This window comes from Leptinotarsa decemlineata, unplaced genomic scaffold (assembly GCF_025532065.1).
Source record: "Leptinotarsa decemlineata unplaced genomic scaffold, Ldec_3_MD MMD2_tig00000576_RagTag_RagTag, whole genome shotgun sequence".
Lineage (NCBI taxonomy): Eukaryota > Metazoa > Arthropoda > Insecta > Coleoptera > Chrysomelidae > Leptinotarsa > Leptinotarsa decemlineata.
In genome coordinates, this window is record NW_027412551.1 from 9,447,544 (window position 1) to 9,463,517 (window position 15,974).

At 37.4% G+C, this 15,974-nt stretch overlaps 1 protein-coding gene across 7 annotated transcripts in view; it reads left to right on the forward strand.

Annotated features, from left to right (window-relative positions):
• The window catches only part of Rtnl1 (reticulon), a 56,712-nt gene that overhangs the window by 26,048 nt on the left and 14,690 nt on the right, over window positions 1–15,974 (forward strand). Inside the window, exon 1 of one of the 7 annotated variants that reach the window (XM_023169888.2) lies at window positions 27–210. The exons of 4 other annotated variants lie outside the window; for them this stretch is intronic. In XM_023169888.2, the coding sequence (XP_023025656.1) occupies window positions 171–210 (40 nt within the window). In that variant the 5' untranslated portion in view covers window positions 27–170. Of the gene's footprint in view, window positions 1–26; window positions 211–261; window positions 402–13,388; window positions 13,573–15,974 lie in introns of those variants that run through there. 2 more of the 7 variants (XM_023169889.2, XM_023169887.2) reach the window with 2 other exon arrangements.

Below are 15,974 nucleotides of genomic sequence, written 5' to 3' on the forward strand. Positions count from 1 at the left end.
AAGCTCTAGCGAGCGATTTCAAGAATTCCAAGCGACATTTGCTCTTTTTTTTGAGCTCAGGACCTGTGTCAAATATAGGCCGCTATATTGCCGGGCGACTGGCCAATTTTTCTCTGGCATTCGGCCGCTTTTCTTGATGCTAGTTCGACCAGCGAGTTCATTTTCTGGCCATGGAAGCGTTCCTGGACTCCGTCATGCATCGGGATCAACGTAAGTTTAGTTGCAGATTCCCTGGTTTATTCCTTCCCTATTTGTTGTTGTGGGTGGGAAAGTGATGATGAGAACGACGTCACATACTTGATGAAACCGATCGGTAGATTGTGTTTTTTTGTCGGCCTCGCCAGTGGTCTATTTTCGTTCGTGCTTGACGTGTGTGTGCATTTTTTGAAGAAAAGTCACTAGTACGTGAACTGCAAGTATTTCAGTAGTATTTAATTATTATGATTGTTTGTCTTTGGTATAGTTCAAGTAAACGATATAGTGAAAACTACCTTCCAATAGTTTCCCTTTAATGATATAGTTAGGGAGCTAACTAATTTTGTTATTCAGTAATAATTTCTGATTATATAAGAATCACAATAACTATATTATATATGAAATCGACAAAGGTTAATGCAGTCAAGCTCCTGGAAAATAATTCCAACTGCTACCGCAGTTGTCGGTTGGTTGGTCAAACCACCAACACTGGCATAAAAACTTGGCAAGTTGACTTGGGTGTCACATCAATAGGTGGTTCCACTTATGTTTCACTTGCGTTTACGCAGTTATTTTCTTTTCTTGGTTTCTCACATTTTGTCTTCAATCGAGGACCGCCTGCCCGGTACTGACGATGCCCAATTGGCTGAAACAGCGTCTACCGGTGGCTCTTAAATTAAAATCAATATGGGAATGATCAGAAAGTACTTATCTATTTATCTTTTGATTTTCATGGAATTATTTTCCAGCAGCTTGACTGCATTAACCTTTGTCGATTTCATATCATTTCTAGAAACATATGGATTCGTTTTTCGATGGCATTTCAGGTTAGCTTCCCATATTTCTGCTACCGCAGTTGTCGGTTGATTGGTCAAACAACCAACATTGACATAAAAACTTGGCAAGTTGACTTGGGTGTCACATCAATAGGTGGTTCCACTTATGTTTCACTTGCGTTTACGCAGTTATTTTCATCAAGTACTTTTCTTGATTTCTCACATTTTGTCTTCAATCGAGGACCGCCTGCCCGGTACTGACGATGCCCAATAGGCTGAAACAGCTGTCTACCGGTGGCTCTTAAATTGAAATCAATATGGGAATGATCAGAAAGTACTTAACTATTTATCTATATATTATGTTAAATCTGAAGTTCTCACGGATAGGACTATGCTGAACTGGTTTTCGGGTATTTGATCCGTGTATGTGATATTATCTTTAATTTCACCAACGTTTCGACAAAATCTCATTTGTCATTATCTGCGTACTATTTAAATGTTGTTGATTTTTACCTGAGTTTTTCTTCTTAGTTAACCTCTTCTTCCCGTTAAGGTATCCAATTTTAAATCTGAAGTTCTCACGGGTAGGACTATGCTGAACTGGTTCTCGGGTATTTGATCCGTGTATGTGATATTATCTTTAATTTCACCAACGTTTCGACAAAATCTCGTTTGTCATTATCTAGGTGTGCTGTAACGTGTACTTATGATATTCAACATTGCAGTCCTCAAGTTTTTTTCCACATAATGCACAATGATTAGTCGCGATCCTTTGTTTGCAGGTATGTTATGCGTACACATTCTCGAACCATCAGTCCACCCTTTCCTAACTGTGTCGTGAGTGTCATACCAAGTTTCGTCCAAATAGAAAATTTTCCGTTTTTCTTGTCTATGTTTAGTTATTTTTCCTAAGTATTCTGAATCCTAGTTTCTTCATCCAATTGTGAAGAGTTTTGTCACAGCAGCTCACGTTATGGCCGGAAGTATTCAACTTCTTTTTTATGATTTCAGTTATAGAAATCTCATTGCTTTTGTAACAGTCGTATATTGTTTTTTTTCAATGATTTTATTAGGTGAACATCTGAAGGTTGTGGTAACCCTGTATCACATCGCGTCTTGCGTTCATAAGGTTTGTTTGAGACTATTTCACGTGCAGTTGAGAAAGAAATTTCGGTCAAATCTAAAGTTGTTTGTAATTGTTTGTTTCCCTCGAAACCAAAATTGAGATGTAGATTCTTATATACATTGAAACATACTATTTGTGTTTCAATATTCAAATGCATCCGATACTGATTCACTGGTATATCTTTTTCGCATTATTCACCATCGCTGTTTGAATCACTACACAGGAAAAAGTCTGCGTTGTTATAAAACTCGTTATTACTATTAGTACTTGTCCCAAGGCGACACATTCTGAACAGATAACAAACATTTTAAGTAATTATAACTGCACCAATATCGAATTTCAACACTCAAATCGCGATCAGTTCCAGAACTGAACATTGACGACACAACGGCGATACTCATCCCCACATTCTATTCGTCACCGTAACATGACTTCAAATTTAATTTTATGACTCTTCAGCCAATCATAAAACTCGGTTGATAAAAATTATCCATTACGAACCGCCAATTCTTCAGTCCACGTGGACTAGATGGCAGCGGCATTATTTCTCTGTATTGATTTTTTTTGGCATTTGAGATGCCGATGGCTTTAACTATTCACAATAGAGATTACTTCGACTATACTAGGAATGTATAATTACTAATATGAGTGCCAAATTCTGAGAAAGTCACAAAAATTTGTATTGCAAACTCCCATTGGAATATCTCTGTATAAAGTAGCAGTTGTTATTGCACTACTTATGGTGTTTTTAGGTTACTAGAGGGAGGAAAAAAATTGAAATGTGTAAGCTTGTTCCAATGTTCGTTGGTTATTGGTCAATTCCAAGCTGACCCGAAAGTTATGCCAAATACATTGTCCGATCTAAATATGAATCTTGGCAAAGATCTTGACTATCATTCAGTTAGTTCTGATCGATGATTTATATTCACAGAAATAGTAACGATTTATTTTCCCAAGAAACATGGAAAGTTGATAGCAGGAAGAAAAAAAAAACATTCAAAAACTAACTATAACGTAACTGAGTGCGAACAGAGCAGAACAGAACTGAAACTTGAAAAAAATATTGAATATTAACATACACATAAATGCACTCATCAGAGAATATATCTATAAAAAAAATTCAAATTCATTCAAATTAATTGGGAATTTTTGGTTAATAATTTATTTTTAAGCATTTGGTAGCTTATTGTGAAACGCCAACAAGCGCCAAACGTGATGGCGAGCCCGCCCCTATGCGTACAAACCCATTTTCAGTGTAACCTCCACTGCAGCTCTTGCAAGACATACAAATGCTCTGTACAGAGGCGTATCATTACTTGTCCTCCAATGTTGTTGGCGTATGGCATTGTCTGAATAATTTGTGTTTTTCAGAAAAAATGTCATCGCCTAACAAAAAACCAGTCATCAAGAATCAGGCACGTGAAATAATTATTAAACTGTTCAATTATTTTCAAAGTGGCAAATGTGAAAAATGAGACTTCTCTCGTTACAGGTAACATTAAATAAACGTGAAAAAATAACAATTTCAACTCAAATCTCTATTTTGTATTAGGTATTTCAATAAGAACCATCAAAAGAGTGGCTAATGAAAGGGAGCAATTAATTTCTGCAGATAACAGAGAAGTAAAATTTTCCACCCCAAGAAAGAAGCGGCCTAGAAGAGCACCAGTAACTGATATTGCCGAGTATTGGTATTCCAATATTAGACGGTTCATTTATGACTTTCATAGGACGAAAGGGTGTCGTATTACGGTTAAAACATAAAATTAAACGTTTTGGGAATTGTGGCTTCCGAAAAATCTCTTCGTAGAATTTTAAAGAAAGCAGGTTTCAAATGGAGAAGGACTGAAAATAAGTATTTACAAAAAAACAATTATCTGCGTAACCGAGAGCGAACAATTGTGTTTCTTGATGAAACATACCTTCATAGTGGGCATACATCTTCCAATAATGCGAAGGGACTCATTGTCCATGCAGGAGGTGATATGGGCTTCATACCTAATTGTTGGCGTATATTCAAATCAGGCACATCATCAGGGGATTATAGTCTATCCATTCCCAATTGAAACGATAATAATAATAAGAGTACTACGAGGGGTGTTCATAATCACTGCCCGGCAAATGGGAAATGTATATATTACCAGTGATTTTATGTTCAAAGCGTCCCTGGTACAGTCATAAACATTTCTGGCCTGTGGCTCCTAGTCGCCCAGATAGTTAGTAAACGTGCTATCAAATGTAGTTGAGAAATAAAGAATCGGCTAGCTGGACTGGCTGAATACTGATTATTTGGCCGTTTCACGATATTTATTTATCAGTGCCGTGTGTTCGTGGGGTTAGGTGAGGTAGTGAGTGGTTTTGCAAACAGATTTTTGAAAACTTTTTCTAGAGGTCAGTTACTCTAACACCAAATTGATATTTTTGTACGCGCGTTTCGCTAACAAGGTTAGCATTTTCAGGAGAAGCAAATTGAAACTGAATTTAAAGACAAGGGTTAGCTGTTTATATACCTAAAGTTTTTTTGGTTCGATGTGGACATTGTTTGTTAAATGATGATTATCCTAATTGATTTTTCGATAATTAACTAGTGGAACCACTACCTCCAAATCAATTTGTCCGCTTTTTAATCTATTCTGAAGTTTTGTAATTGGTTTCAATGAGGAATTTGTTGCCTTTTCTTGTACTGATATTAGAAATTGAAGTTTGGAATTATATACTAATGGAAAATACATCAATTAAAGGCATTTCAATGGTATATTTCTTATTTTTAATAAAATTCAAATTATGGGAGCTATTTTTATTCTTTCAATATGTTGTCTCGATTATACATTTTCATCTTTTCATGAGATCAAGAAATTTAGCACTGTGAGAGTATTTAATATTTTGATTATTTAATTTAATTGGATCTTTTGAATTGATATAGGCCTTCTTGATATATATATATATATATATATATATATATATATATATATAGTACAAAAACATTCATATCAAATCCTGATTTGACTACAAAAATTGAAACTAAACTAACTTGAGAATTCACATCTTAAGATTAGACTGATTACAGCAATGCCCTTTCGAACAGTTCATAATTTTTTCGATGATAGTATTTCTATTGGCTAATCCGGTTCGTCCATGAAGTACCGAAAATTCATTATGAGCAAATTAAACTACAGCTACACGGCATGCAACCCGCAAGAGTTTATCGTGGTTATTCCGAAAGAACCAATAATATGTTTTAGGAAATAAGATTATCCCTACTAAGATATTTATCCACAAATATTTCAAATAGGCGAAAATAAAAAAAATAATGATGTGCTAATCCGTAGATTGATATTTTGTCGTCCAATTCCTCGCGATAGTCTCGGTAAATGCTGAATGTTCGTTTCGGGCAATATAATTCGCATTCTATTTACTTGACCCAGAATAATGATTTAAGTGAACCAATTATTATAATATTTATACGGTTTTCATGGTACATCGGCTCGGTACTTGTATAACAGTAACAGGTTGTAATTAGTAAATATGCATAGTAGCATAGATAATGCGCAATAAGCGGATTATTATTATAACCTGGGTATATTTATATTCTGGAACGAAGCTCATCGATTATGGAGTAATCATAAAAAACGCAACTCGGTTTCTAAAAATGTGCATCGTTTTTTTAATCGATATTTTTATGGCATTTTTTTGTAGTATTTGCTTTAAAACAGCTACACACGTGTCATGAACGAATACCAAAAAAGGCTGTCATTGGAAAAATATTGTAGAGGACAAAGGTAGTACAGATGTAGAGAAAAGTACCCCAAGCAACATCTTCAAGTACTGAGGGTTACAGTTAGTGCTTCGCAAGTAGGTAGGTAGGTAGGTCTCAAGGTCAGTAGGTCTATTCGACCCTCCACCGCAGCCTATGAGGGTTTATTGTGGTTCACATCTATTCACACTCGGCCAAATAAACCCAGCTTCTTAACGAAGCCGATTAGTTTGTATGGTGAGTGGTCTTTCAGGTCAGATGGTGACAGTACGGATCTGTATATGCTCTGCAGTTTCATCATTTTCCAGACAGAGGCGACACACACTGTCTTCCGACAGTCCAAATCTCTGCAAGTGATGATTCAAATGACAGTGACCTTTAAGAAGGCCTGTTAGACATCGTAGTTCATCCCTACTGTAGTCCAACAACTGTTCGGAATCAAGCTTCGAAGGGTGAATAAACGGCTTGGAGTGAGCCAATCCTGGAAGATTCTGTCAGAAGTCCATAACTCTTCTTGTCATCCAGGTGTTCAGTGTTTGTTTGGCAAAGCCCAAAGCGTTGCCAAGGACAGGTTCTGGTCCAATGAAGCCGCTTGCAGCACCCTATTTTGCAAGAGAGTCAGCAGACTCATTGCCGTCCAGGCCAGTATGGCCAGGAATCCAGACCAGAGACAATCTGTTTAGTTTTCCTATCGAGGAGAGTCTTTTTTGGCAGTTTGCTACCAATGTAGACGTTGCTCGGTAGGACCCAACACCGCTTGACTCTCCTAGAATATTTTCATTGACTTGTGTGTGAGCTTGGATTCATCCAATATCTCCGCACACAATTCAATAGCGTAAATTTCCGCTTGAAATACAGTCGCATAAGTTCCTAGGCAGGTAGATAGCTCTGTCCTGGATGTGCGACTGAAAACACCTGCACCAGAACAGGAAGGTGTTTTTGATCCATCTGTGAACAAACAACTATCTGCTCTTAATATTTCCTTCTCCCGCTGGATCCAGTTCTCACTATTCGAGAATAGTACTCTATAAGGCAGTTCGTAGTTGACAGTTGGAGGCATAAAGTCAGAGGTCTTTTCCAGAATGCTGTGATTTCCAATGTCAACCAACAGTCAGTTGCACTCTGCATTGAATTGATTTGTGCGATTGGCAATGTGCACAAGTCTATGCAATCCATCTAGCCTCTCTTTCCAGAAAAATGTGGAGAGAAGGTAGATCTAGAAGGATTTCCATGACCGCTGACGGTGTGGTACTGATGGCACCACTGATAACCAGACAAGCCTGTCTCTGTAAGCCAGAGAGCTTCGCTTGGACCGTTTTCTGTAAAGCCTTCGGCCACCAACCAATTGCACCATAAGTGATCATTGGTCTGACAATCATCACATAAATCCAATGGATTTGTTTGAGACCTAAACCCCAAGTTTTTCCACAGTCTGGCTGTGTGTAAAACTTTTTCCAAGTGAGCGTTCCAGGTGAGTCTTTTATCAAGGACAATGCCGAGATATTTCACCTCCGTTTCAAATGGAATGACCACACATTCGAGGGAAAGTGGCGTTAGATCGTCCAATTTCCTTCTCTTGGTGAAGGGGATTACCACAGTTTTGCTGGGGTTGACAGACATCTGCTCCCTCAGGCACCAACTGTGAACAACGTCCAACGCGCTTTGGAGGATATTACAAGGTACCCTTCCCGACGTGGACCTTGCCAGGATGACAAGGTCATCTGCATAAGCTTGCAGATCAACTTTTCTTCTGTCGAGGGCATCAACCAGACTATCGACCAGGAGCGACCACAGAAGGGGAGATAATACCCCACCTTGAGGGCAGGCCCTGATGACCATGAACCTGGCATAGATCCAGCCAGTTATGGTCGATTCTATACCCTTTCTAGCCAGAGACAAGTAACAATAATGATTAAAATAGGAATATATGATGTTGATCATGTCCGATGTCTTCACATAGATCAAACCGGAAGGACAGTTGAAACATGCATAAAAGAACATAGAAAAAGTTTGTTATCTCTGATGCTTTGCCATCGGACGATAACCCAATCCTGGACGATGGTTTCCATCTCGACCGTGTTAACTTAAAACCATGCTACACTATTTCATATCCTTGGGAGAAATATATTGCATAAGATAAGTGTGTGGTGATTTTTGATACTTCACAGTGACTTCAAAACACGAAATGACATGAGCAGAAACGAAGAGGGCTCACCCTCATGGACTTTTCTTTATCGACCTTTTTTGGGTATTTTCACCTTCCACAATTTGAAAAAATATGAAAATTGTAATGGATAACTTTATACTGGTGTAAAAGGGGCAAACTTTTCAGTTTTGCCCGATAAGTTACTGCCTAAAATCAAAGTATTTTTCGCAAAGAAAAATGTTCTATTTATCAGTAACTTGTCGTATGTAACAATTTTGTCTATCAAAAAAATAGCTAAGAAATAATACAATACTTATCTTAACGTTTCGGAGGACAGAATCCGCCTCCGTCTTCAGAAATGGACAACAAAACCAAATATATATGTAGTTATTCCGTTGCTGATCATTTATTTCTCAACTTCTTCGACAGATGTCAGATTGTGGAAGATGAAAATACCCAAAAAAAGGTCGATAAAAAACTGATTTTCCTCCACAAAAAATGTCTTTCGTTCAATTATCGACTTCCTTATTGAAGAAATGATAGAAGCAGAGATATGGGAAGCTTCGCTGATAGGGGAGCGTATGTCACCATCGTAAGGTGTGCCTTAGGCAAAGCACTTATACATTCAGCTGTAGCCTCATTTGGAAGAATGTGTACATGGTAGTCCAAAATCTTGAATTGGCACCACCATAGTGTAATAAGATCTCTTTCATAAAGCGTGGGTAGATGGTAGATGGATATTTCTCGAATACTTTTACCATCAACGCTGGCGTTCCTCAGGGATCCATATTGTCTCCAACCCTCTTTTTATTGTATATCAACGACTCATTGAAAAAAAACTAGAATCCAATATATTGCCTTTCTGACGACAGCACACTTATCTCGTCGTTGGACAACATATTTTCAGCTTCTTTGAACTTCCTCTTTAACCAGTGTTCCTCCATATGGATGATCTCAGCTTGGGACCACTTAATGTGATGTTGATGAGTCCAAACATGCTCTGCTATTCCCGATTTGATGGTTTCTCCTCGCTGTTTGCCATGGCCTCTTAGTTTCATTGATATACGATTTGCTGCACTCACAGGATATCCGGTAATTGCAATTCTTGGAATCGCAGTCCGCGTTTGGTGTCCTGGTTTTCGTGAGGCTGCCACGGAGTGTGTTTCCAGATCTGAAGCAGGTTCTGATGTTGTACTTGGCCCCAATTCTTCTTATCCTTTCCGAAAATTCTCTGGCTTAGGCAAGGTTGTAACGGCTTCTCTTCCTTGTGAGGCTCTTGCTGTCTTCTAGCTAAAATCTGTTCCACAATGTCTTTGGAGTAACCATTCCATTGAAGATCTTTTTTGATGATGCCTAGTTTCTTCTCGAGACCTTCCTTCGTATTACAGAGCCCGAAAGCACGATCTACTTGAGACTTTATGATTCCTCTGCCAAGAGAGGAATCTTTTTAATTTGTATTTCTTTAATTGTTCAATTTTTAATTCTTTGCTTATTTTCACTATCTTGTATTTATTGCTCAATATATTGTTATTTTTTGCTTTTCACTTGATGAAGTAGGAAGCGAAAGCTTAGTTTCCTTTTTCTAACTAGATAGTATGTCACAAAACGTTGTGAATTATTCAAAAAATAATCCTCATTTATCCTTCACTTGAAATACATTGAAAAATGAATTGATGCGCTGTACTAAGTATTACCCCTGTATATAAATACTAAAAACAGTCTGTCTATTAGGTAATAACATGTGGTGCCACGTTGTGGAAGTGAACCGTTTTGTTGGAAATATATTCCCACTACCGTAGAAAAAGTAAATTAGCCGAGACCGTGGTATGTAAGGAATCTGTTCGGGTATCTTCGTATAATGACGCTAGTTAGAATTGCGTGAATATTTTTTTAGGTTAATATGAACATGGTGAATATATGGTGATTATGGAAACATTTTTGAAAGTACTTACTTTCAAAAAGGTGTAATTTATTGAAAAAAAGTATGATTCTCATTTCTAACCGAAAAAGTCCGAACTGTGACCTTGCCATGTCGTACAAGTAGACTCTACCTCACTCAGTAATGACTGACAAAGACGGAACTCCCTCTTAGATGTTTATTTGATCCACGTCTCACGTTTACGTTACAGCACCTGACTACGTTGCCATATCTCAGCACTATTTTGTGAAACCCAAAAATGTCATAAGAATTTTTTACTACAATAGTGGATGTGATTGGCGCAATGAGTAGTTGAAGTAGACCACAAAGTACAGTACATTTTGTGCGGTCATAAGTACCGCACAAAATTCGTAACTTTTAGAACCTTTGATTGCCTTATGGCCATATTCTTCGTTAATATTGAGCCTGCCTGGAGCTCGCTCAATTCGTAAATTTTTTATGTATCGTTTGTTCGCATGAAGTTGATTATCTCATTTTGGCGACTTAATAAATAATTTATGTACCTACAAAATTCAACTTTTCTTTGTGCTAATTTTACTGCCTGATAAAAAACGTTCTTATTTTAATTTTTACGGACCATAAACCAAACTTTTACTTTATCTTAGCACTCATACAACTCTCTTAGTGATTTACATTCAAGTGAAAGTTTGGTGTATGGTGTGTTGAATACATTTAATGCAAAAAGTACTTCACAAGTACGTATTTTTTTCTTACTAGCTAATTCGATTTCCAGTAAATCCATTTCTATTTTATGTTTTTTCATGATAAGAACATTGTATGTTTCCGTGTGCTGAAATTGAGTGTCCATAATATGGAATATCTCGTCTCTAACTGAGATAGTACTTGAATTTTACAATTTTCACCAGTTATCATTGATTTTGACAAACTTCTCCCTTTCTCTGTTTAGGCTTTCTATGATATACGGAGTATACGGGCATAAGCTTGGATTGAACCTTAAGCTCGCTCAATTCGTAAATTTTATATTTACCGTACCAAAAATTAGCCTCTACATGAGCCCTCCACTTTAGCGGCTCAGAGCCTTGAATCCAAGATTTTATGAATCTAAATAGCTTTCTGTGTGTGGTGAGGACTGAAACGTACCACCATAACCTACAATTGTACTTACAAATAACAAATAATTCATATAATTACAACATTCAACCTTCTGTCCTGCTGTTGATTTCACTGCCTGACGAAAAAGTTCTTATTTTACCTTTTACTGACCACGTCTTCTCTCTTCCAACACGTACTTCAAACAGGACATAACATCAATTTCGATAACACAAAAATGCTAGCAAGCAACGAAAACTTTTACTCACGAACAATCAGAGAGGCTATCGAAATTGAAAAACGACCTAATAATATGATCAAGAGGGATGATGCGCAAAGACTACCATCAACATGGAGATCCGTTTTATCGCTTCGCACAAGCAATCAGACCGCTCAACCCCAGAAGCAAAACTCGGTACATGACAATACAGGTACAATAACAGAGACAGGAGAGGCAGCTCAGGTAATAAGACCAAAACAGGTACTCGAGCAAACACAGGTAGTGGCAGCAACGCAGGTAAAGGGAAACATCCATCCCTATAAATTGAGACTAATCATCGAACTAATCAGTCTAGTTGAAAAAACCAGACATCACCAGAAGATGGCAAATGAGACTTTGCCGAAACGTTGTGAAAATAATCCTTATGGGGAGAAAATACACAGAACACGGAGCGAAACCCGAGAAAACAGCTCATCATATATATATATATATATATATATATATATATATATATATATATATATATATACATCGGAAAAGTCTAGGAATATTTTTATAACATACTAAATATCATAAAAATAAATGCATGAGGTCGTTTAATTTCGATTAAATTGGTACACTCGACCACCCTGTAGATTTCTATGGGTTGAACAAAGCCTGCAAAAACGGTAACTAATCTTTTATCAAGTTTTTTACAAACTGTAGGTTTTCGGCTAAAATGAATAATCTGAAAGTGTCGAGTTTGTACATTCTATGCAGTTCTTGCTCAGCAATTAAACTGGAAATATTGTGCTTTAACATGGAACGCCATCACTTACCATTGGCTGAGATGAATAGAGCTGTAGGGCTTCTTCAAGGTGGCATGCGACAAAATGATGTAGCTCTTCGTTTGGGGGTCTCCCAAAGTGTTATCAGTCGATTGTGGCGGCGTTTCCGTGAAACTGGCAGTCCAGCCGAACAACATCCAGGGCGAGGACGCGCTACAACTGCAGTTCAAGACCGATTTTTGGTCTTAACCGCAAGAAGACAACCGACAATCACAGCACCTGAGTTGGCTAACGTGTTGCAGCAGACGCACCAGGTAACCATTGGTCGTGATACTGTCAGAAATCGACTGCATGAAGCAGATCTCCACAACAGAAGGCCACTTAGATGTCCACCTTTGTCGAGAGGCAATCGCGGTAGAAGATTAGAGTGGTGTCAAGAATATCAAAACTGGGATGCAAATGATTGGGCCAAAGTTTTGTTTACAGACGAATCCAGATTTGGATTTCATCCAGATTCTCGTCGAGTAAGACTGTGGAGACGACCTGGAAATAATGAACGTTTGAGTCCAGGAAGTCCACACATACACAGGTGGTACAGTAATGCTATGGGGCAGAATCATGATCGGCGGCAGAACCGATCTCGTTTTTCAAATCGCTCCCTCACAGCTCGACAGTACCTCGACACCATTCTTCTACCTATCGTCCGTCCGTTTGCTGGTGCTGTTGGTGAAAACTTCCACCTAATGCACGATAATGCTCGTCCACATGTCGCGCGTCTAGTGACTGACTGGCTCACCAACGAAGGAGTTGATGTATTGCCATGGCCAGCACAATCACCGGACCTGTATCACATCGAGCATGTGTGGGACATGCTTCAACGAAGAATTACTCCGCATATGGGGAACATTCACACAACGATTCAATTGAGAGAGCTTTAAATCGCTGAATGGGCACATGTACCTCAACAAGACATTGACAATCTCATTTTGTCGATGCACGATAGATGTAGGGCCGTAATAAACCAGCGTGGAGGCCATACTTTGTACTGATTCCAATTTTTTTTGTATTATGATTTTTTTTCGGGGTGCCAAAGAAGAGCCATATTGTTGTACTGTAAAAACTGTAAAAATGATGACCTATAAATAAATCTTGAAAATAAAATTTAAAAAATCTTGTATTGGTGTATTGAGTGAAATGGACGAGTCAGCAACAAACATACAATCAACTAGGTATGCAGTTGGCCAAATAAACAATGAAACATTAGTTTCTTGTGAAGCTGTTCTCATTTTCGTAGCGATTTCCTCATTAAACCGAATACCTTCGACTATCTGGCAACGCCGAAGCCATTTCCGACTTATTATATCGGTTATGATGAAACAACCGTAAGCTGCAGGAGAAAAGAAAAGTCTGCGAACGCAGGCTACATGTGGCAGACCCACCGACAATCTAGTGTGGATTTGTGCTTGTGAGAAATAGCTGAGCGGTCACACGTGTATGCTTTGTTGGAACATTTTCGGTGAGACTGAAAAATGGGTAGGAAACCGAACAGGTACCAAAGATATTCTGATGATGCGGAGCCTTTACCTGAAAGAGGACCCGGTGAGACTTTTATTTATTTGTACAATAGAAGCTAACGCATGTGTATCTAATCTAGAACATATGGTTGACGGAAGTTGACATTTTATGAATAGTTGCCTAGCCAGGGCAAGCTCGTTTATGATCTTTCGTAGTTTAACGTGATATGTATATGAGTTTTCTACGTTCATAGTTTTGCAATTATTTCAAAAGTTAGTAAGTTGAAGGTTTTTAATATTTTGCTAGCCCGGTTTGCTCACAAATGGTTGAGAACTGTTGATTTTATTCCCACATATTTTCTTCCAATTGGAAACTTTCCTCCACTGGCTCGCTGTTACCATCAAATGGAAGTGAGTCTGATCCTAAATCGCCTTTCAAAGAAATATTTCGTGTTTTTCACCTGGATAAGAACTTAACGCCGTATACATGTGAGCTGAATTGTTATAACTTCATCAAATATTAAAATGTAGGCTTTCAAGGCTGGCGTCAAAGTTTTGGTTGGTTTCCGGGTTTGGCCGTGGTCTTCTTTCGTTGTGATCTCCAAACGTTTCGACTGCAACTGCGGCAGTCATCTTCAGTGGCATGGTCGAAGTATTCTTGACGTAGCAAATGAAACTGTTGACGTGTTAACTGAAACTGTTGATACGTCAAGTTGATAGAAGAGTACTTCGACCACGTAACTGAAGATGACTGCCGCTTGTAACCAAAGAAGACCACGGCAAAACCCGGAAACCAATAAAAAACTTCATCAAATATGTTGGAGGCAAGGGCTGATTTCCTATGTTGAGGATATAGGATGTAGTATTCATCGTCTAGCATAGTCCTCACTCTGCTGTCTGTTGAAATTTTCATTTAGTGCTTCACTTTATCATGAAGAATGATCCCTGAAAACTGCTAGTATCAAATAGCTCGAGATCATTGTTCTAACTGTCCATAATATTAACGTGAATCAGATTGAGATTTTTAATTTTTTGGTACAGAATTTATTACCTGTCTCTATTTCACTACCACTAAATTTGAAGTAAATAGTGCCACATTGCTTACATATACCAAAAATTAATACCAAAGTGATGTACTAGTAATGGTTTGACATTTTCAAGGCGATTTTTTTTAATTATATGTATATTCAGGGGAACGGCAATTTCTGAATGGAGGAATATCATTTAGGATGAAAAATCCGAAAAAAAATATATTTTAACATGATTCAAAAACATATTTCAATCAAATCAATCTGGTTTTCGAAAAAAACATTCTTGTGAAACATCAGTACAGTTTTCGCTGACTAAATTTACTAATGAAACAGAAAGGTAAACATGTTGTAGCTGTCTTTTTAGATTTCAAAAGAGCCTTTGAAACGATTGATAGACGTATTTTTCTTCAAAAGCTGAGAAGATATGGGATTGAGGGGATGGTTTATGAATGGATGAGTAATTATTTATCAAATAGGAAACAGAGATTACGTGTGAACGATTATTTCTCATCATATATAACAAATCACACAGGAGTACCACAAGGTAGTGTGCTTGGTCCCCTATTATTCATTCTTTATCTGAATTATTTACAGACTGTGAGTTCATCAACTTATTTGCAGATGATACCTTATTGGCCTGTACTGGAGTAAATTTAGAAGAGATGTTGGCAAAATGAATAAAGTTTTAGAGAAAGTAGGAAAATATGTGAAAACCAATAAAATCAAACTTAACGTTAAAAAAGCTAAAGCAATGATAATCGTTACTAAATTCAAATATAATCAAGTAAATACAAACAACATAAATATAAAAATTGAAGATGAACGTATAGAAATAGTAACATCAGTGAAGTATTTGGGATTTCAACTTAATAATTGCTCATCATTCGACGACCACTTCAAATATATTGAAAAAAGATTGGAAAAAATTATATTTTTTCTCAAGAATCGCCAATAACTTAAGAACAGATACAAAGATTATGGTATATAAATCAATAATCTATCCCCATTTTGATTACTGTGCATCTATTTTATTTTCTCTTAATTTAAACAAAGTGCAACAAATACAAAAACTACAAAATTGGGGAATAAGATTAATTTAAAAATGTAATAGGTATACACCAATTTTCACCATGCTATCTGCTCTACAATGGCTCTCAGTATCCATGTTCCATGGTTTTCATTTATAAAATATTAAATAAAATGACCCCACCATACTTGCTGTCATTAATATATTTCAATAAGGACATTCATCACCATTCTACTAGGCACAACAGTCACATTCATATAAATAGAACAAATACAAGAAATTGTATGAGCAGTTTATTCTTCAAAGGTTTTGTCCGATTCAATGGTTTACCTGATTCAATTAAATCCGAGTAACACTCTTATTGTTCGATTTGAATTCGTAGATAAAAATTGGCTGAAAGTCGCCTAACGACAGAGGCAAAAAAATTGA